Raw genomic sequence first — 18,945 nt, 5'->3', positions numbered from 1 at the left:
GAGGACGGGGAATTGGGAGGATGGGGAGTGGGGAAGACGGGGAGTGGGGAGGAAGGGGAATTGGGAATGGGGGGGAATTGGGAATGGGTGGGGGGAATTGGGAATGGGGGGGGGAATTGGGAATGGGGGAGGGGGAATTGGGAATGGTGGGGGAGGGGAGTGGGGAATTGGGAATGGTGGGGGAGGGGAGTAGGAATTGGGAATTGGGGGGGGAGTGGGGAATTGGGAATGGGGAGGACGGGGAGTGGGGAGGATGGGGAATGGGGAGTGGGGAGTGCGGAGGACGGGGAGGAGTGGGGAGGACGGGGAATGGGGAGTGGGGAGGACGGGGAATGGGGAGTGGGGAGGACAGGGAATGGGAAGTGGGGAACACGGGGAATGGGGAGTGGGGAGGACGGGGAGTGGGGAAGCCGGGGAATGGGGAGTGGAGAGGACGGGGAATTGGGAGGACTGGGAGTGGGGAGTGGGGAGGACGGGGAGTGGGGAGAATGGGGAGGGATTAGGACAGGGAGTGGGGGGAAGACAGGGAGTGGAAGGGGGCAGGGAGTGGGGGGACGGGGAGTGGGGAGGACAGGGAGAGAGGAGGAGTGGGGAGGACAGGGAAGGAGGAGGGGTGGGGGGGGACGGGGAGTGGGGAGGATGGGGAGGGAGTAGGACAGGGAGTGGGGAGGACGGGGAGTGGGGTGGGGGGGGACAGGGAGGGAGGAGGAGTGGGGGGACAGGGAGGGAGGAGGAGTGGGGGGACAGGGAGGGAGAAAGAGTGGGGAGGACAGGGAGGGTGGGTGAGTGGGGAGGAGAGGGAGGGAGGAGCAGTGGGGAGGACGGGGAGGAGTGGGGAGGACTCTGAAGCAAAGTAAAGCATTCTCTGAAGTCAGGATGAAGCGTTTCGGAGGTTCTTCTGACTGATCATCTCAAGCAGCTTATGGTCCGTTTCAACAATCACAGTTTTACCAAACACATACTGATTGATGTTTTTCACATGCAAGAACTACCTCCACAAGAGGCTCCTTTTGGTTGTTCCGAAGATATTGGGTACATTTGCTGCAGTGCACCACAGTCTCTTCAATGTCCTTTGAGATGCCAGGCCGGTAGACTATTTCGCGTGCCCATGCCTTACTAGTATATTCCCAGATGGCTTTCCTGGTTGTTATTAAGGACTTGCATTCTCAATATGGCCGGACTGATGAGTTTGTCACCCAGGAACACGAGTACCTCAGTCTCATGAACTACGTCCCTCATACTCCAGTAATGGTGACCACGCTCGGTCACATACCTTTTTGTGGTCGGCCAGCTGTATTTTTCAAGTCTATTCAGCTCCACAAGACAATTATTCCCTTTTGTTGCTTGTGTTACGTGGTCCCCTCGGTGACTACCTGGTCTCGGTGACCCCCGGACCGTGAGAGGACCTTCGCCAGCAAGTAGTATTATATATATGAGCTTTCGTAACGCAATCAATAGGAAGTCCAATCAAAAGGAAACCCCACACCAAGGATCCGGAATAATCAATGATATATTCCCCGAGCAATCAACCATCAACAATCAGCAATCAATATCACAAAGATGTAAACTCATCTACACTAACTCTAAGATGGCCATCTTATACATTCCTCACGTGAGCCCCACTCCTGACTCCCTCCGTGGTCAATGTCTCTCCCAATGTCTCTCTTCTCCGCACACGGGCGGTTGAACGAACCCCGGGCGGACGTGCTCCAAACGTGCCGTCTCGTACCGGGGACAGCTGCTGCAGCGCACACCTCCTTGCCAAGCAACGGGGCAAAACCCAGCGCGGCTTCCAACGCGCGCGAGGCCCCAAAGTGCGACCCGTACGCGTCCTTGTAGACGGGGCAAAACCAAGCGCGGTTTTCAACGCGCGCGAGGCCCAACGTGCGACCCGTACGCGTCCTTGTAGACGGGGCAAAACCAAGCGCGGTTTGCAACGCGCGCGAGGCCCAACGTGCGACCCGTACGCGTCCTTGTAGACGGGGCAAACTATGCCGGACGCTTGGTTCCGTGCACGAACTCACGGTGACTTGACGTGTCAAAAGGTAGTTACACGTCCAGGTAACTCCTCTCGCCAGACCGGTTTCGGAACGCCGCTTTTTCACGCAGCGCAAGGTCGATCCCACCTTTTGTCGGAGCGGGCGAGGAAGAAGAAAAACTCGTCCTTTTCCTCGTGTCTTTTTTCTCTTCCCTTTTCGGTCACTTCCGTTTCCGGCCACTTCCGTTTCCGGCCACTCCCTCAGAAGGGCTCCTGCCCCTCCAACCACAACAACTACACAACAACTTAATATACTACCCACGGATAAGCAAAGACCTGAATGGTAATTCACATACATTCACATAAATATGTAACACTCCCCCCCTTCAAGAAAGAAAGTTTGAACCCAGCGAAAACTTTCGTTGCCGGCCAATTTGGAGAAACAAACCAGATAACTCAACCCCTCCAGATTACTCCCTCTGGACTAAGTACCAACAACGACATTGTCCCTGCCAAATCAAACTCCATCTCATGACCCTCTGACTTTGACCGTCAGTTTCTTGGGAATGAAGGTTAAGGGGTTGATCAAAGATCCAAAGTTAGGCAACTCGATAGCACTTTTTCCGGGAGGCCAAGCCGAGTATTCACTACATGGATGCCTTTAGGAACGCGGAGTTCACGGTTAGTCCGTGCAGGAAAGTTCTCTACATGGGCGCCTTGAGGAACGTGGAGTTCACGGTTAGTCCGTGCATGAAAGTTCACTACATGGACGCCTTTAGGAATGGCGTTCACGGTTAATTCGTGTAGGAATCCTGGCTCGGCGGCTCCGCCGCCTTCAGTGCTTCAACTTCTCAGAACTTCCCTAATAATTATGGTGGGACCACTTGTCCCTGTAGTCCCATGAATAGCGGTCTCCTTCTCGGCCACTACTTTGACAATCCTTCCTTCGGGAGCTGCTGTAACTCAGGGAGCCTCCATAATAATATTGATTGCGGCCACCACCAAAACTACCGCCCAGTTGTCCTCTCCTGTAGACCTCTCGACGCCTACGAAATGCCTTCCCTACTGTTATGGTCCGACCCTCCAAATCCTTGCCATTCCAATTCTTCTCTGCCTCTCTGGCGTCTTTTGTGCTGGCAAACGTGACAAAGCCGAACCCTCTTGACTGTTGCGTTTCCCAGTCTCTTACCAACCGCACTTCCACCAGCGGCCCATATCTGTTGAAGACAGAGGTCAGAACTTCTTCCTCTGTTTTGAAGTTCAGTCCCCCTACAAATAACTTGGCACTTTTGTCGCCATCCCGAGTTGGTGTGGTGTTATTTTCCCTGCTGGGCTCTTTACCAACCCTCTGGTTACCATAAACTTGACCCCCGGCCAAATCATTCCCGATAACCACAGATACACCCTCTACAGGAAGCGTGGCTTGTAAACCGACGGTGACCGGTCCTGACACCAAATCGGACTCCAACTGGATGACCTGAAGGGGAGCACTAACACCGCCCCCGATCCCCTGTAAACGCACACTATCCCCCGTTGCCGTCTCCTCGGACCATGGCAAAATGCCTTCAAGCATTAAAGATTGATGGGCCCCTGTGTCCCTCTATATCCTAACCGGTCTCCGGTTAGTCGAGGCTCCATCCAGTGACACAAACCCCTCTGAAATAAATGGTTGGTAACCCTTTTGATGGCGATTTCTTACGCTAGCCATCGCATTCGGAGTTGTAATAGTCGGACTCCGCTCTGGGTTGTCCCTTTTCATGAGGTAACAACTGGACATCAAGTGTCCAGGTTTCTTGCAAAACGCGCAAGTAGGTCCGGAGGAAAAACTCGGGGTCTGCCTCGGGCCCCCCGAACTATAAGTTTGTCTTGGGCCCGCATCCCTCTGATTTCGAACCGGTGGGGTATCATAGTTGTCCCCATAATCATCTCGAGGCCGCCGCCATGTATGGTCGTTCTCCGCACCTGCTGTTCCCCACCTCCCCTGCGGAGATCTAGGCGAGGAGTTAGGTTCGTGGACCCCTATTCGGTGGGTTAAGGCATAATCATCTGCCATGGTGGCTGCGTCCCACAACTTTGGTACCTTCTTTTCCTGCAGGTACACTTTGATGTCCTCGTGGACACACTGCTGGAATTCCTCCACCAGGATCAAGTCCCGCAATGTCTCGAAGTCTTTCCCGACTCCTTTTGACTCACACCACCGATCAAACATGTTTTCTTTCACTCTGGCAAACTCCACATGGGTCTCACTCTCCCTCTTCCTGGCATTCCTGAATTTTTGCCTGTAAGCTTCCGGAACCAACTCATAGGCCTTGAGGATGTGCTTCTTCAGTACCTCATAATCTGCACATTGGTCCATTGGTAGCGCCGAATAAATTTCCTGAGCGTTCCCCACCAGCACACTTTGCACGAGTATGGTCCATGCCTCCTCCGGCCAGTTTAATTGTCGAGCCACTTTCTCAAAGTGTGGAAAAAATTTCGCGACTTCTTTTTCACTGAACGGTGGAACCAGCCTCACATGTCTGCCCACATCCCAGGTTTTCTGGTTAGGTGTCGACCCCGTCAGCAAGGGTGGTGCCTCTCCCCGTTCTCTCATTAACTCCAGCTCCTTGAATTTGATTTCTTGCTGAAGCTCCATGTCACGTTCCTTTAATTCCCTTTCCGCTTTTCTCTCCTCTGCTTCGAGGTCCCTTGCAGCTCTCCTTTCCTCTGCCTGTTCCTTTTCTCTTCTTTCCTGGAGTTCTCTTTCCACTCTCCTTTCCTCGGTTCTTTCTTGTGCTGTTTTCTCTTCCAACCTTTCCTGGAGTTCTCGTTCCACTCTCCTTTCCTCTGCTTTTTTGTCTTCTAACCTTTCCTGGAGTTCTCGTTCCACTCTCCTTTCCTCTGCTTGTTTCTCTTCTCTCCTCGCTTCTGCTTTCCTTTCTTCTTCTTTTAACCTTTCCTGGAGTTCTCGTTCCACTCTCCTTTCCTCCGCTTGTTTCTCTTCCCTCCTCTCTTCTGCTTTCCTTTCTTCTTCTGCTCTTTCCTTTTCTGCTTTCCTTTCTTCTTCTGCTCTTTCCTTTTCTGCTTTCCTTTCTTCTTCTTTAATCCGTTCCTGGCTCCGTAATTGCAACTCCAGTTTCCGGAGCTCAACGTCTTCTGGTTCTTCGGGTAGCCACTCCCAGGCTAACTCGTCCCATGTTCCTAATCCCACCATAGATTGTATCACCGTGGCCTGCAACTCTGCCTTCCTCAAATTAGTTCGGACCTCCAAGTTAAAATGTTTGGCCAATTTCAAGAGGTCCGACTTTAGCAACGCTCGGAACTGTGCCTCACTCGGGGTTACCCCAAAGTTCTGTGCCACAAACGCCATGGTGCCTATCGTTAACACCTGTTAACCTTCACCCAAGACTTTACCCCAATTTCTCAAAATTTTTTTACCAATTAATAATTAATTAATAAATTTTAATTAAAAAAAAAAAAATTATTTTATTATTTTATACAATTTTAAATCCCGGACGAGCCCCCAATTCTGTTACGTGGTCCCCTCGGTGACTACCTGGTCTCGGTGACCCCCGGACCGTGAGAGGACCTTCGCCAGCAAGTAGTATTATATATATGAGCTTTCGTAACGCAATCAATAGGAAGTCCAATCAAAAGGAAACCCCACACCAAGGATCCGGAATAATCAATGATATATTCCCCGAGCAATCAACCATCAACAATCAGCAATCAATATCACAAAGATGTAAACTCATCTACACTAACTCTAAGATGGCCATCTTATACATTCCTCACGTGAGCCCCACTCCTGACTCCCTCCGTGGTCAATGTCTCTCCCAATGTCTCTCTTCTCCGCACACGGGCGGTTGAACGAACCCCGGGCGGACGTGCTCCAAACGTGCCGTCTCGTACCGGGGACAGCTGCTGCAGCGCACACCTCCTTGCCAAGCAACGGGGCAAAACCCAGCGCGGCTTCCAACGCGCGCGAGGCCCCAAAGTGCGACCCGTACGCGTCCTTGTAGACGGGGCAAAACCAAGCGCGGTTTTCAACGCGCGCGAGGCCCAACGTGCGACCCGTACGCGTCCTTGTAGACGGGGCAAAACCAAGCGCGGTTTGCAACGCGCGCGAGGCCCAACGTGCGACCCGTACGCGTCCTTGTAGACGGGGCAAACTATGCCGGACGCTTGGTTCCGTGCACGAACTCACGGTGACTTGACGTGTCAAAAGGTAGTTACACGTCCAGGTAACTCCTCTCGCCAGACGGGTTTCGGAACGCCGCTTTTTCACGCAGCGCAAGGTCGGTCCCACCTTTTGTCGGAGCGGGCGAGGAAGAAGAAAAACTCGTCCTTTTCCTCGTGTCTTTTTTCTCTTCCCTTTTCGGTCACTTCCGTTTCCGGCCACTTCCGTTTCCGGCCACTCCCTCAGAAGGGCTCCTGCCCCTCCAACCACAACAACTACACAACAACTTAATATACTACCCACGGATAAGCAAAGACCTGAATGGTAATTCACATACATTCACATAAATATGTAACACTTGCTGCATTTCCTCTAACTTCCCATTAGTCATGGGAAGAGATCTGATGAATCTACCTCCACATCTGCCATGAGGTCCTTCTCAACCGAATCATGGGGATGTGGCACGTGACAATACATCAGCGACATGCATTTGAGGACTTGGCTTGTATCGAATGTTTGTGGAGTACTTGAACAGTCACATAAGCATTCTCTGAAGTCGGGATGAAGCTTTTCAGAGGTTCTTCTGAATGATCATCTCAAGCGGTGTATGGTCCGTTTAAAACAATCACAGCTTTACCAAACACATACTGATTGATTTTTTTCACGTGCAAGAACAATCGACAAAAGTTATTTTTCAATCGGTGCGTAATTTTGTTCTGCTTCAGATCGTGACCTGGAAGAATACGCCACTGGGTGACCTTTTTGCATGAGGCAAGCACCCAGGCCTGCCTTTGATGCATCGGCTTGTATCACAACAGCAGATTGGACATCGAAGAACTTCAAAGTGGGTGTTGTGGTCAAAGTTTGCTTGATATCCTGAAATGCAGCGTCCTGCCCACTGCTCCAATGCCAATCAACGTCTTTCTTCAGGATTAGTCTGAGTGGGCCATATGAGCGGATAGGTTGGTGATAATCCGGCCCAAATAATTCACTGTTCCTAAGAACCGTTGCAAGTCTTCCTTGTTCTCAGTCTGAAAGTACTCGGCGATGGTTCTCACTTTTTCTGGGTCTGGCTTTAGGCCTTCTGCAGAAATCACACTGCCGACATAGTTCACCTCAACAACAACAGGCATTTTAAGGCCATTTTTCCTGCTAGAGCGGGGGTTAGCCTTGCGGTCCCCATGACAATCTTCTCCATTTTGCTCTATTTTCTGCATCTCCCCTTGTTAACCCCCTTGCCCGCATTTCTTCTTCCACTACCTTGAGCCAAGTCTTTCTCGGTCTGCCCCATCCTCTACTTCCTTCAACATTCATTTCCATCACTCTTCTCAACCAGTCACTTTCATCCTTCCTCAACACATGACCAAACCATCTCAAACTGTTTCTCTTCACAGCATCCATTCTCATCATCTTTCGCAATTCATCATTTGTCTTCCTCTCTCTCAATGATACTCCGCACATGCACCGAACCATTAGCATTTCCACCCTTTCCAGCCTTCGTTGCTGCTCTATGTTGACATATTTCACCTCACTCATGCGAAAATTGAAACTTGTTTTTGTGGAACTTCACGTTGTTTTCTCTCGGATGCCTTCAAGATTAGGCGCGTGGGAAAAGAGATTAACCATCAACCGAAAGGCTGTCTTACTAAAGATTACTCTACTCAAGCTCAACCACTGGCTGAACAAAAAGTTTATTTTCCTAGTGTGTACGTACGTAACTTCACACTGGAAAATCACACTAGAAGCAATGGTTTTTACCTCGCCATCACACTCAGCCCATTGTGAGGTGAACTCTCGCATTATTTCCCATGTCATATCGGTGTACGGTGTGTACATGTACGGTGTGTACGGTATGTACCCCGATTTAGAATAGGTACACCATATCCCTGCGCATCGTAAGAGGCGACCAAGGGTTGGCGTCAGGAAGGGCATCCGGCCATAAAAAAAAGATTGCCTCAAACAGGGAACCATGATTACCATGGGGCCCGCAAGGCTAACCCCCGCTCTAGCGGGGAAAATGGCCTTAAAACGATCATTCATTCATTCATTCATTCATATCGACAAATTGAATCAAATTTCCACAATTTTTATTTTTTTTAGACAAAAATTGATCAGACCGCATTGTTTACATTCCTTTCTGCAGCAATCCGAGTAGGCCGGAACTACGTGATGAAGATAAAATAGTGCCGTAAGTTCATCCGCATGCCTCTGATTGGTTGATGTGACAATAGTACTGAGTGATCAGGTCTGCACGAATATCAAATAGTGAGCGTGTTCTTGGGCTAAATAATAACCTTTTGTGGTGGAATATTGAGTGTGGAATTGCAGATTTTGACTTAATACATGCGGATCTAATATTCAAAATGAAATACACTTGTTCGCATGAGGTACATAACAAAATTGAATGATAGAAGGCCTTATATCATGGCCTAAACAGTGCCTAATGACTTTTAGCTTGTTGGGCAAACAGACCTTTAGCCAACAAGTAAACTTTGTGGCAAGCACACAACCAACTGAGATAACTAGCTACTCAACTAAGCCAAGATGTGGAAAATGTAGACATTCAATCTATTCAAAAATTGCAATGTATATACAGATATATGATTACTGCAATTTAATGGTTTGTGAGAAAAATAAAAAGGAGGAGCAAGACAATGTCAAATCAAGAAAGTTCGAGTTCGGATAAGCTCTGTGGTGGCGTTCGCGATATGCCTTGCTCGGACCTCGCCATCTTGAAGGGTCCGCTCGATTTCTGCAGGTTCTGCCAGCAGCTGGGCCATGCACTCACGTGGCCCACGGACACACTCGAGCACAGCCTCACACACCAATTCCTATAAGATGCGAGGACGTGACAACAAATCACTTCCGCTGGGAAGAGACAGTTGTGTACTTTTGAAGAAATTTTCCTTTTTTTGCAAAATTCTTGACAACTTTAACTTTGCCGATATTTAACAATCAATCCCAGCAATGCATTCACCTTGAGATTTACAGAAATTAGACTTTACAAAGAATGTATAAACACATTACAGTTTGGAAGAACAGTGCAATACAACAAGAATACCTTGATGTTGCTTTGACTCCTAGTGTCCTATCAACAACCGTTTTGTCGTTGACATGCTGAAAAAAAATTCCTCCATTTTGCATGCTGGAGACATATACTAGTTGGGGTACCTGGCGTTGCCCATTGCTGTTCTAAATCCTGTTGGTATTTTGAAAAAATTAAATTTGGAATTTGTTTCACATATTTCTTGTGGGGGCTCAAAACACTTCCCTACACCCAACCCAAGTAATAGGGGAGAGGGGGGTGTAGTTGTGGATTATTTCATATTACCTTTCACATAGCTACAAAAGCTAAGGCACCGCCACCCCCCCCCCTCCCCCCAGTTCGAGTTCAGATAAGCTAAGGCACCGCCACCCCTTCTCCTCCAGCAATATATATTTAAACAAGTACAAAAAGTTTTAATTAAAACAAAAGCCGCGTCGATGTTACACAATGCCTAGATGCAGCTGTGCCTATAACGTCGATGTTATAGGCACAGGACATTCCTATTGATTCGATTACTTGATGTTATTTTTGTGCAAAGTGAAAATATATCTCGGCAATTTCCCGTGTGTGGCGACGAATTTTTAATATATCTCGGCATTTTCCCGTCTGTTATTTCAGGCGGTGTATGACTGACCATGCCGCGATTTAAAAAATATATATTTCGGCAATTTCCCATATGTGGCGACACGTGAACGAAGCTATCTCCTCTCTCCACATTATTGTGACAACGTATAAATTAAATATTTCATCGTGACAATTATCATCAAATGGACGAATTTTTAATATATCTCGGCATTTTCCCGTCTGTTATTTCAGGCGGTGTATGACTGACCATGCCGCGATTTAAACAAAATATATATATCTCGGCATTTTCCCATCTGTTATTTCAGGCGGTGTATGACTGACCATGCCGCGATTTAAAAATAAAACAATATATCTCGGCATTTTCCCGTCTGTTATTTCGGGCGGTGTATGACTGACCATGCCGCGATTTAAAAAATATATATCTCAATGGACTTGAAGTTACAGGCCTTTGAGAATTCATTTCGTTCTATAAAGGGCAACTTTCATCGGATTTTCTTCACGTTTTTTTTCAACCGAGTCTAAAACTATGTTAGCGACTGTGAAAAATGAAATGATATCTCGAATTTGATTTGAAAGAAAACTGTGTGAGAGAGCAAGACACCACGGGCCTACAAAACAGGCCTCAAAGCTATGCGAGTTAATAAAATGGTGGTTATTTGTTTATATGAAGCCTCTCCCACAATGGGTGGAGCTATGGTTCCCAGAATGGGTGGAGCTTTGAGGTTTTGTCTTCTCTGCAAGAACAACAGGAACAAGAAGAAGAACAAGAAGAACGAGAACAACAGCAGCGGGCACTCTATGAGCAGCGTCTGCGACGCGGCTAACAATGCAACTTTTTTATTTTTTCAAACTTTCAAAAACATTTTGCCTACAACATTCCCCAGAACTCACTGACGAACCCATAATAGTTTGAAGATCCGTTTGACCAACTCTGAGAAAAATGGCAACACATAGACATCTCTCTCATATATATTGTTGCGGTTTTAGAACCCACACTCTTGTAAATAAATAACTCTTGTAAATATCCCATCATTTAATAAAGTTAAAGGTTGCACCCTTAGTTAGTCCATATGCAACACGTAGGCCACCATAGGAACTTTAGTTATTTCCTTATTATGTGTTTTAGATAAGGTCGTGTTTCCAATAGTTGAATCTGCGTTGCATCAATTAAATAAGTGTAGGTCCCAATTCATTCCGTTCATTTTGCGACCTCTCTCCAAATTCTGTTACACGCCTTGGTTAGCGCTCGCTCAGGCGCCGCCATTGACCATGCGGTCGGCTCGAGGAAGAAGGGGGCGGAGCGCCAAGGACAAGGCGTGGCCCTGTCAACCAGCCGTCAAAGGCGGAGCCGGTAAGCCCCTACCAGCCAACCAGGGCTGAGGTGAGCTCGCTGGCGGGCGTGGTTTCGAAGCGCGCGGAGTGATCTGAAAGCGCGTTATATAAGCGTAAGCGCCAAGCCCTTTTACGGACTGCGTGGAGGCGGCTGATTGTAACGGTCTTGGGGACTGCGCAGGGGACCGTCGTTATCGAAGGACTGGAGGATATACGCGCTTTGCAAACGGACTCCTTTCAAAAGAACTGCGCACAACGGACTCGTTGCGAGAGAGGGCTGATAACAGACTTGTGGGTATAGGCACTTATTGAAAGGACTGATCCAGGAGCACACATTTGCGAAGGACTCCCCCACCCCCCCCCCCCCCGCCATATGTAAGGTCCGGTCGCGCGCCAACGATACGCAGAGCTGCCTGCCGGGTTTCGCCTGCGGAACCGGGGGCCTGGACGGGGGTCGATTGGAGCCTGGATCATCTACCTGGACCTTCCACCCTACCCACGGACCTTCCACCCTACCCACTACAATCCCGTGTGAGTGTGTATGTTTATCCTGGGGTGTTAAGTTAAGACTGTATAGTTAAGCCGGCCCTGTGTCCTGCTCCTTCTTCTCCTTCCTGTACATCCTTTCCTTTCCTCTTCTTTTTGGTTGTAAATAAATTCACCTTGTTCTTTCTTGGTTTTTCCCTATTCCGATCGCATCCGTTTTTTCTTTCAATTGAGTACCTGTGGCACGATTTCGGAACCGCTAGAATCGGGTTTAGTCTCTTGGTTAATGGCTCGGGCCGCGGATTGCTAACCGCTCGGCATTATCCATTATATCCGTGGTTCGAGCGGGAGTTATTCCCTCGTTTCCGGCGGGCGTTAGTACTTAGGTAGTAGCGAACCCATAGGCCTAGCAAACCCTACCTAACGCCGTGCCGGGAAGGACGTTATAGCTTCCCAGGACTCGGGACGGCCAGCCTAAAGGGCAAGGGGATTAACCCCCCCCCCCTTGATAAGGGGAGCGCCGACCCCCGAATCCACAACAATTGGTGTCTGGGAGTGGGATTTGAAGCCCGAACCAAATTTTTTACCATCTGAAAAAATTTGGTAAAAATTACGAGCGGCCAAAATGTAGTATTAAAAACAAAATTAAAATCGTGCCATGGATAGTCAAGGTGATCGGATGCCGGTGGGGGAAAATGAGGTGGTAGAGGAAGAGCTAGAGGCAATCCAGGACCCCAGGGAGGAAGTGGGAGAGATGGAGGAGGGAAATGAAGAAGGTGCGGTAGTGGGGGTTGCAGGTGCACAAAATGGCGGCGCATCGCACATGGCCGCGGCAGCCGAGCCAGGGGCACCAGTAGACTGGGGCCTATTTGTGACCCACATGATGGCCTCTATGGTCAAAACGGAGGATAGCCTGAAAGGAATTGGGGGATTGGAAAACCAAATTGGGGGGTTGGAAAGCAAATTTGGGGGATTGGAAAACCAAATTGGGGGGTTGAGAAATTATATGGGAGACCAAATTGGGCGGTTAGAAAGTAAATTAGGGGCCCAGTTGGAGGACGTGTCACGAATTGAACGAGGGGTTAACGAGGGTGAAAAGCAAGATGGACACCCGGGAGAATCAAATGAAAAGAATGAAGGACGGGTTAACGGGGTTTGAAAACAGAATGGGTGGCCACATAGAAAAATATGGGAGAGACATTGACCGCAGATCGGGCGGAAAGGTTGCGGGGGTACGCGACGGGGTAGCGCGACTCGAGGAGCACGGGTTGAGCGAGGCTGAGCAAGGCACAGGTAACTGGACGGGTATAGAAATCACGACCCGGGGTATAGAGGAGCTGACGACCGCCGAATTAAAAGATTTTATTTTATTAGCGCCAGCGGTCGTCGAGCTGAATAAAGAAAATGGAATAATTATAATGGAAATTGGGATTGGAGAGACGGCAGAGGTAGAGCATGAATTGGAGGGAGAAACGGAATATGCTCAAAGTCTGTATTCACATCGTGATGCCGTGCTTAACCAAATGGGAAGTTTGCAGGTGGTGGAGCGCAAAGGAGGTGCTATAAAACCACCGTTTAGAGATGCTATATGGTGCTAAAATATTTTGCGGAAAGTGTTTGGCGCGAAAGGAGTTTTGTGACGGAAACTGTGACGGTGTCACCCGAAAAATCATGCAGCGAAAATGAATGAACTCATTCATTTCGTCATCTAAACAGTGACGCGCATGAAGGGATGAACGAGATCCTCACTGTCCCTATCTACTATCCAGCGAACCCACAGCCAAGGGAACGGGCTTGGCGGAATCAGTGGGGAAAGAAAACCCTTTTGAGCTTGACTCTAGCCCGACTCTGTGGGGGGACTTGAGTGGCCGCAGGCACTCAATAGGGCTGGACCCGTGAAATTTTGGGGATTTTTGGTAAAATTACCTCAGGGTAAAGTTACATAGGAAAACGCCGGGTTAAATTTCCGTCGCCGAAGGACTTTATTTTTATTACGAAATTCATCCCGACTTCGCCTCTACGAGTTATTGAAAATATTAACTTATATAAAAATTAGTTTTCTAAGACTGAAGCGCAGTGACGTCATCACGCCCTTAGTTTTCTAAGACTGAAGCGCAGTGACGTCATCACGCCCCCGCCACGAGTGTCGAAGGTCTTTCGAAGAAGAAGAGCTCGGAGTTGGACTGGACACGAGGCGGAGCGGACGCCATTTGGAAGAGCTGAGAGGACTCAGTCGTGATAGGGTGAGTCTGAGTGAGTATATCAAGACAAGAACAAGATCTAGAAGGAGGTATGTACGGTGCGAGTCATATAATATATTGTTTAGTTATCGTCGATGAGGAATTTGGGGTCGGAATGGGTGGTCGGCCTGGGTGACTTGGTCTCGACTAGATGCTAGGCCGCACCTCATTTTGTCCAATAAAGTGGTTTTAAAATATTTTTTGATGGTTCTTATGCTTATCATTAGATGCATAACGTTCGTAGCGAGGTGTGGATATATGGATTGACATCGGATGGTCTGAGATTCTGGATTTAGGAGCTTCGAAGTTTTTTCATTAGGAATATATGCGATTTGTTTTGGGGGGCCCTTAGAGCTAACGGAGGCTCGGATTTTAATTCTGATTCCGGATTTCGCAGTCGATAGTACGTCTTAACACGACAGAAACTGGCACCGCAAAATTTCCAGGATTTTCGGTAAAATTACTTCAGGGTAAATTTACATAGGAAAACCCCATGCTAAATTTTCGTTGCCGAAGGACTTTATTTTTTGCGAAATTCATCCTGACTTCGCCTCTAGGAGGATACAGGGGTATCTGTGGATAACGGGAACCTTTATTTGGCGAAATTCGGACTGGTATTGACCGAGTTATTCAAAATATTAACTTATATCAAATAAATCTTTTGAGGTGAAAGCGCGATGACGTCACCACGTCACGCGGCACGAATGCGCACCTGTATCGTTGGAGGTATTGACTTATATAGGGTTGGTTTTCTGAGGCTTATATCAAAATATTAACTTATATCAAATGGGTCTTTTGAGGTGAAAGTGTGATGACGTCACCACGTCACGCGGCACGAATGCGCGCCTGTGTCGTTGGAGGTACTGACTTCTATAGGGTTGGTTTTCTAAGGCTTATATCAAAATATTAACTTATATCAAATGTCTTTTAAGATGAAAGCGCGATGACGTCACCACGTCACGCGGCACGAATGCGCACCTGTGTCGTTGGAGGTATTGACTTCTATAGGGTTGGTTTTCTAAGGCTTATATCAAAATATTAACTTATATCAAATGTCTTTTAAGATGAAAGCGCGATGACGTCACCACGTCACGCGGCACGAATGCGCGCCTGTGTCGTCAGAGGTATTGACTTCTATAGGGTTGGTTTTCTAAGGCTTATATCACAATATTAACTTATATCAAATAAGTCTTTTAAGGTGGAAACGCGATGACGTCACCGCGTCACGCGGCATGAATGATTCCATTGTGCACGCTTTCGTTTTATTTCCAAATTAAAATCTGTTTTCACTTTTGCCGTAAAAATGACATCAGTGCAGCGAGTGTGGTATCTTATTTGGTGAAATTCGGTCGATTTGAAGTGGTGAAAATAAAATGCCATCACCTTGCCATCACCCTCCCATCACCCTGCCATCACCCTCCCATCACCCTCCCATCACCCTTTATTGGACCATTTGACTTCTATAGGGTTGGTTTTCTAAGGCTTATATCAAGATATTAACTTATATCAAATAAGTCTTTTAAGGTGAAAGCGCGATGACGTCACCACGTCACGCGGCACGAATGCGCGCCTGTGTCGTTGGAGGTATTGACTTATATAGGGTTGGTTTTCTAAGGCTGTAGGCCGCACCTCATTTTGTCGAATAAAGTGGTATTCGGGTGGTTCCGGTATTTGGGACCGCAGGGACGGAAAGTGCAGGTACGGGGTGCTTGGCACTCCCCAGCCGGCCCGCTCTGAAGGTTCGGATCGGGACACCGGGATTCATTCCGGTCGCCCGGTCGGCCCGGAGGTGGGGGTGCGGGGCCTGTCACGGAACGTCAAAACAAACGGCCTGCCGGGGCCGCCCAAAAGTCGGGCGTGAGGGGCGCGTCCACTAATGGAACGCCTCTCGCTTCCCAGATCGAGGGCCACGTGGTCAGGAGAACCTCGTCCCTTCTGGTTGCCCTGCCGTCCCACCGGGAGCGCTGGCAGGGTGTACTTCAAACTAAGCTTAAGTGTCAAGTGTTAAGTTCCTCCTTGCCCTCGCAAGGGAAAGGCAAGCTCTTCCAAATTTCCAAACACTAGAAATCGGACATCTCAAATTAATTAACTAATTTGTTAATACATCTCAGTCACCCGCGACCTCTCTAGCGTGGGCGTCGAACCAGTTCATTTCCGGGCGACCGGGCCGAGTATCGGCTCGGCCGTGGCCGAAGCCGTTGATTCCGCCGTAGCATGCTAACGCGTAGGCTCGCGCGTCCCTGGTCCGCCGGGGCTCCGCGGGTGTCCTACCGTGCGCACGTCGCCATGCTCCCTGAATAAGAGAGTCAGACGTGGTGCCCAGGGACGGAGTTCGCTGTCTAAACATGGTAGCGCTAGGCCAGTGGGACCGCCGGGACCCACGTGCACTCACAAGTTGTTCTGCGCGTGGGCGGCAGTATCAGACCGGGGCGCCCAAACGCTCCCCGGCTAAAGTTCATCCTGAAAGCGCCCACATTGTGCGGACAAACCAAGTCAAGGGCCACGTGGTCAGGAGAACCTCGTCCCTTCCGGTCACACTGTGCCTATCGGCCGGCCTCGAAGACCGAAATTGTGACGGTGTCACCCGAAAAATCATGCAGCGAAAATGAATGAACTCATTCATTCCGTCATCTAAACAGTGACGCGCATGAATGGATGAACGAGATCCTCACTGTCCCTATCTACTATCCAGCGAACCCACAGCCAAGGGAACGGGCTTGGCGGAATCAGTGGGGAAAGAAAACCCTTTTGAGCTTGACTCTAGCCCGACTCTGTGGGGGGACTTGAGTGGCCGCAGGCACTCAATAGGGCTGGACCCGTGAAATTTCGGGGATTTTTGGTAAAATTACCTCAGGGTAAAGTTACATAGGAAAACGCCGGGTTAAATTTCCGTCGCCGAAGGACTTTATTTTTATTACGAAATTCATCCCGACTTCGCCTCTAGGAGTTATTGAAAATATTAACTTATATAAAAATTAGTTTTCTAAGACTGAAGCGCAGTGATGTCATCACGCCCTTAGTTTTCTAAGACTGAAGCGCAGTGACGTCATCACGCCCCCGCCATGAGTGTCGAAGGTCTTTCGAAGAAGAAGAGCTCAGAGTTGGACTGGACACGAGGCGGAGCGGACGCCATTTGTAAGAGCTGAGAGGACTCAGTCGTGATAGGGTGAGCTGAGTGAGTATATCAAGACAAGAACAAGATCTAGAAGGAGGTATGTACGGTGCGATTCATATAATATATTGTTTAGTTATCGTCGATGAGGAATTTGGGGTCGGAATGGGTGGTCGGCCTGGGTGACTTGGTCTCGACTAGATGCTAGGCCGCACCTCATTTTGTTAAATAAAGTGGTCATAAAATATTTTTTGATGGTTTTAATGCGTATCATTAGATGCATAACGTTCGTAGTGAGGTATAGATATATGGATTGACATCAGATGGCATGGGATTTGGGATTTAGGAACTCCGGGGTTTTTTTTTTTTTTTTTTTTTTTTTCATTAGGAATATATGCGATTTGCTCTTGGAGGCCCTCGAGAGTGAACGGGGACTCGGATCTTAATTCTGTTTTCAGATTTTGCAGTCGCTAGATTAGCTTAACACTCAATAGAACGGGACCCGCGAAATTTCGGGGATTTTTGGTGGAATTACCTCGGGGTAAAGTTACATTGGAAAGCCCCATGTTAAATTTTCGTTGCCGAAGGACTTTATTTTTTGCGAAATTCATCCTGACTTCGCCTCTAGGAGGATACAGGGGTATCTGTGGATAACGGGAACCTTTATTTGGCGAAATTTGGACTGATATTGACCGAGTTATTCAAAATATTAACTTATATCAAATAAATCTTTTGAGGTGAAAGCGCGATGACGTCACCACGTCACGCGGCACGAATGCGCACCTGTATCGTTGGAGGTATTGACTTATATAGGGTTGGTTTTCTAAGGCTTATATCAGAATATTAACTTATATCAAATGGGTCTTTTGAGGTGAAAGTGTGATGACGTCACCACGTCACGCGGCACGAATGCGCGCCTGTGTCGTTGGAGGTACTGACTTCTATAGGGAGGCCCCATCACCCTCCCCCATCACCCTGCCATCACCCTCCCATCACCCTGCCATCACGCTCCCATCACCCTCCCATCACCCTTTATTGGACCATTTGACTTCTATAGGGTTGGTTTTCTAAGGCTTATATCAAGATGTTAACTTATATCAAATAAGTCTTTTAAGGTGAAAGCGCGATGACGTCACCACGTCACACGGCACGAATGCGCGCCTGTGTCGTTGGAGGTATTGACTTATATAGGGTTGGTTTTCTAAGGCTGTAGGCCGCACCTCATTTTGTCGAATAAAGTGGTATTCGGGTGGTTCCGGTATTGGGGACCGCAGGGACGGAAAGTGCAGGTACGGGGTGCTTGGCACTCCCCAGCCGGCCCGCTCTGAAGGTTCGGATCGGGACACCGGGATTCATTCCGGTCGCCCGGTCGGCCCGGAGGTGGGGGTGCGGGGCCTGTCACGGAACGTCAAAACAAACGGCCTGCCGGGGCCGCCCAAAAGTCGGGCGTGAGGGGCGCGTCCACTAATGGAACGCCTCTCGCTTCCCAGATCGAGGGCCACGTGGTCAGGAGAACCTCGTCCCTTCTGGTTGCCCTGCCGTCCCACCGGGAGCGCTGGCAGGGTGTACTTCAAACTAAGCTTAAGTGTCAAGTGTTAAGTTCCTCCTTGCCCTCGCAAGGGAAAGGCTAGGGTCAAGCTCTTCCAAATTTCCAAACACTAGAAATCGGACGTCTCAAATTAATTAATTATTTGTTAATACATCTCAGTCGCCCGCGACCTCTCTAGCGCGGGCGTCGAACCAGTTCATTTCCGGGCGACCGGGCCGAATATCGGCCCGGCCGTAGCCGAAGCCGTTGATTCCGCCGTAGCACGCTAACGCGTAGGCTCGCGCGTCCCTGGTCCGCCGGGGCTCCGCGGGTGTCCTACCGTGCCCACGTCGCCATGCTCCCTGAATAAGAGGGTCAGACGTGGTGCCCGGGGACGGAGTTCGCTGTCTAAACATGGTAGCGCTAGGCCAGTGGGACCGCCGGGACCCACGTGCACTCACAAGTTGTTCTGCGCGTGG

At 49.0% G+C, this 18,945-nt stretch overlaps 1 protein-coding gene across 5 annotated transcripts in view; it reads right to left on the bottom strand.

Annotated features, from left to right (window-relative positions):
* Nucleotides 1-8,207: 8,207 nt before the first annotated feature.
* Nucleotides 8,208-18,945, bottom strand: part of WARS2 (tryptophanyl tRNA synthetase 2, mitochondrial) — a 61,946-nt gene continuing 51,208 nt past the window's right edge. For 3 of the 5 annotated variants that reach the window (XM_078779390.1, XM_068115050.2, XM_068115051.2), the window contains one exon: nucleotides 8,208-8,968. In XM_078779390.1, the coding sequence (XP_078635516.1) occupies nucleotides 8,795-8,968 (174 nt within the window). In that variant the 3' untranslated portion in view covers nucleotides 8,208-8,794. Of the gene's footprint in view, nucleotides 9,006-18,945 lie in introns of all 5 variants that reach the window. The other 2 variants (XM_068115052.2, XM_078779391.1) reach the window with 1 other exon arrangement.

The sequence above is a fragment of the Myxine glutinosa genome, chromosome 5 (genome assembly GCF_964187855.1).
Source record: "Myxine glutinosa chromosome 5, kmMyxGlut1.1, whole genome shotgun sequence".
In the NCBI taxonomy this organism is placed as follows: Eukaryota; Metazoa; Chordata; class Myxini; order Myxiniformes; family Myxinidae; genus Myxine; species Myxine glutinosa.
Note: the sequence above shows the minus strand (reverse complement) of the source record. Positions and strands in the feature narration are given on the sequence as shown.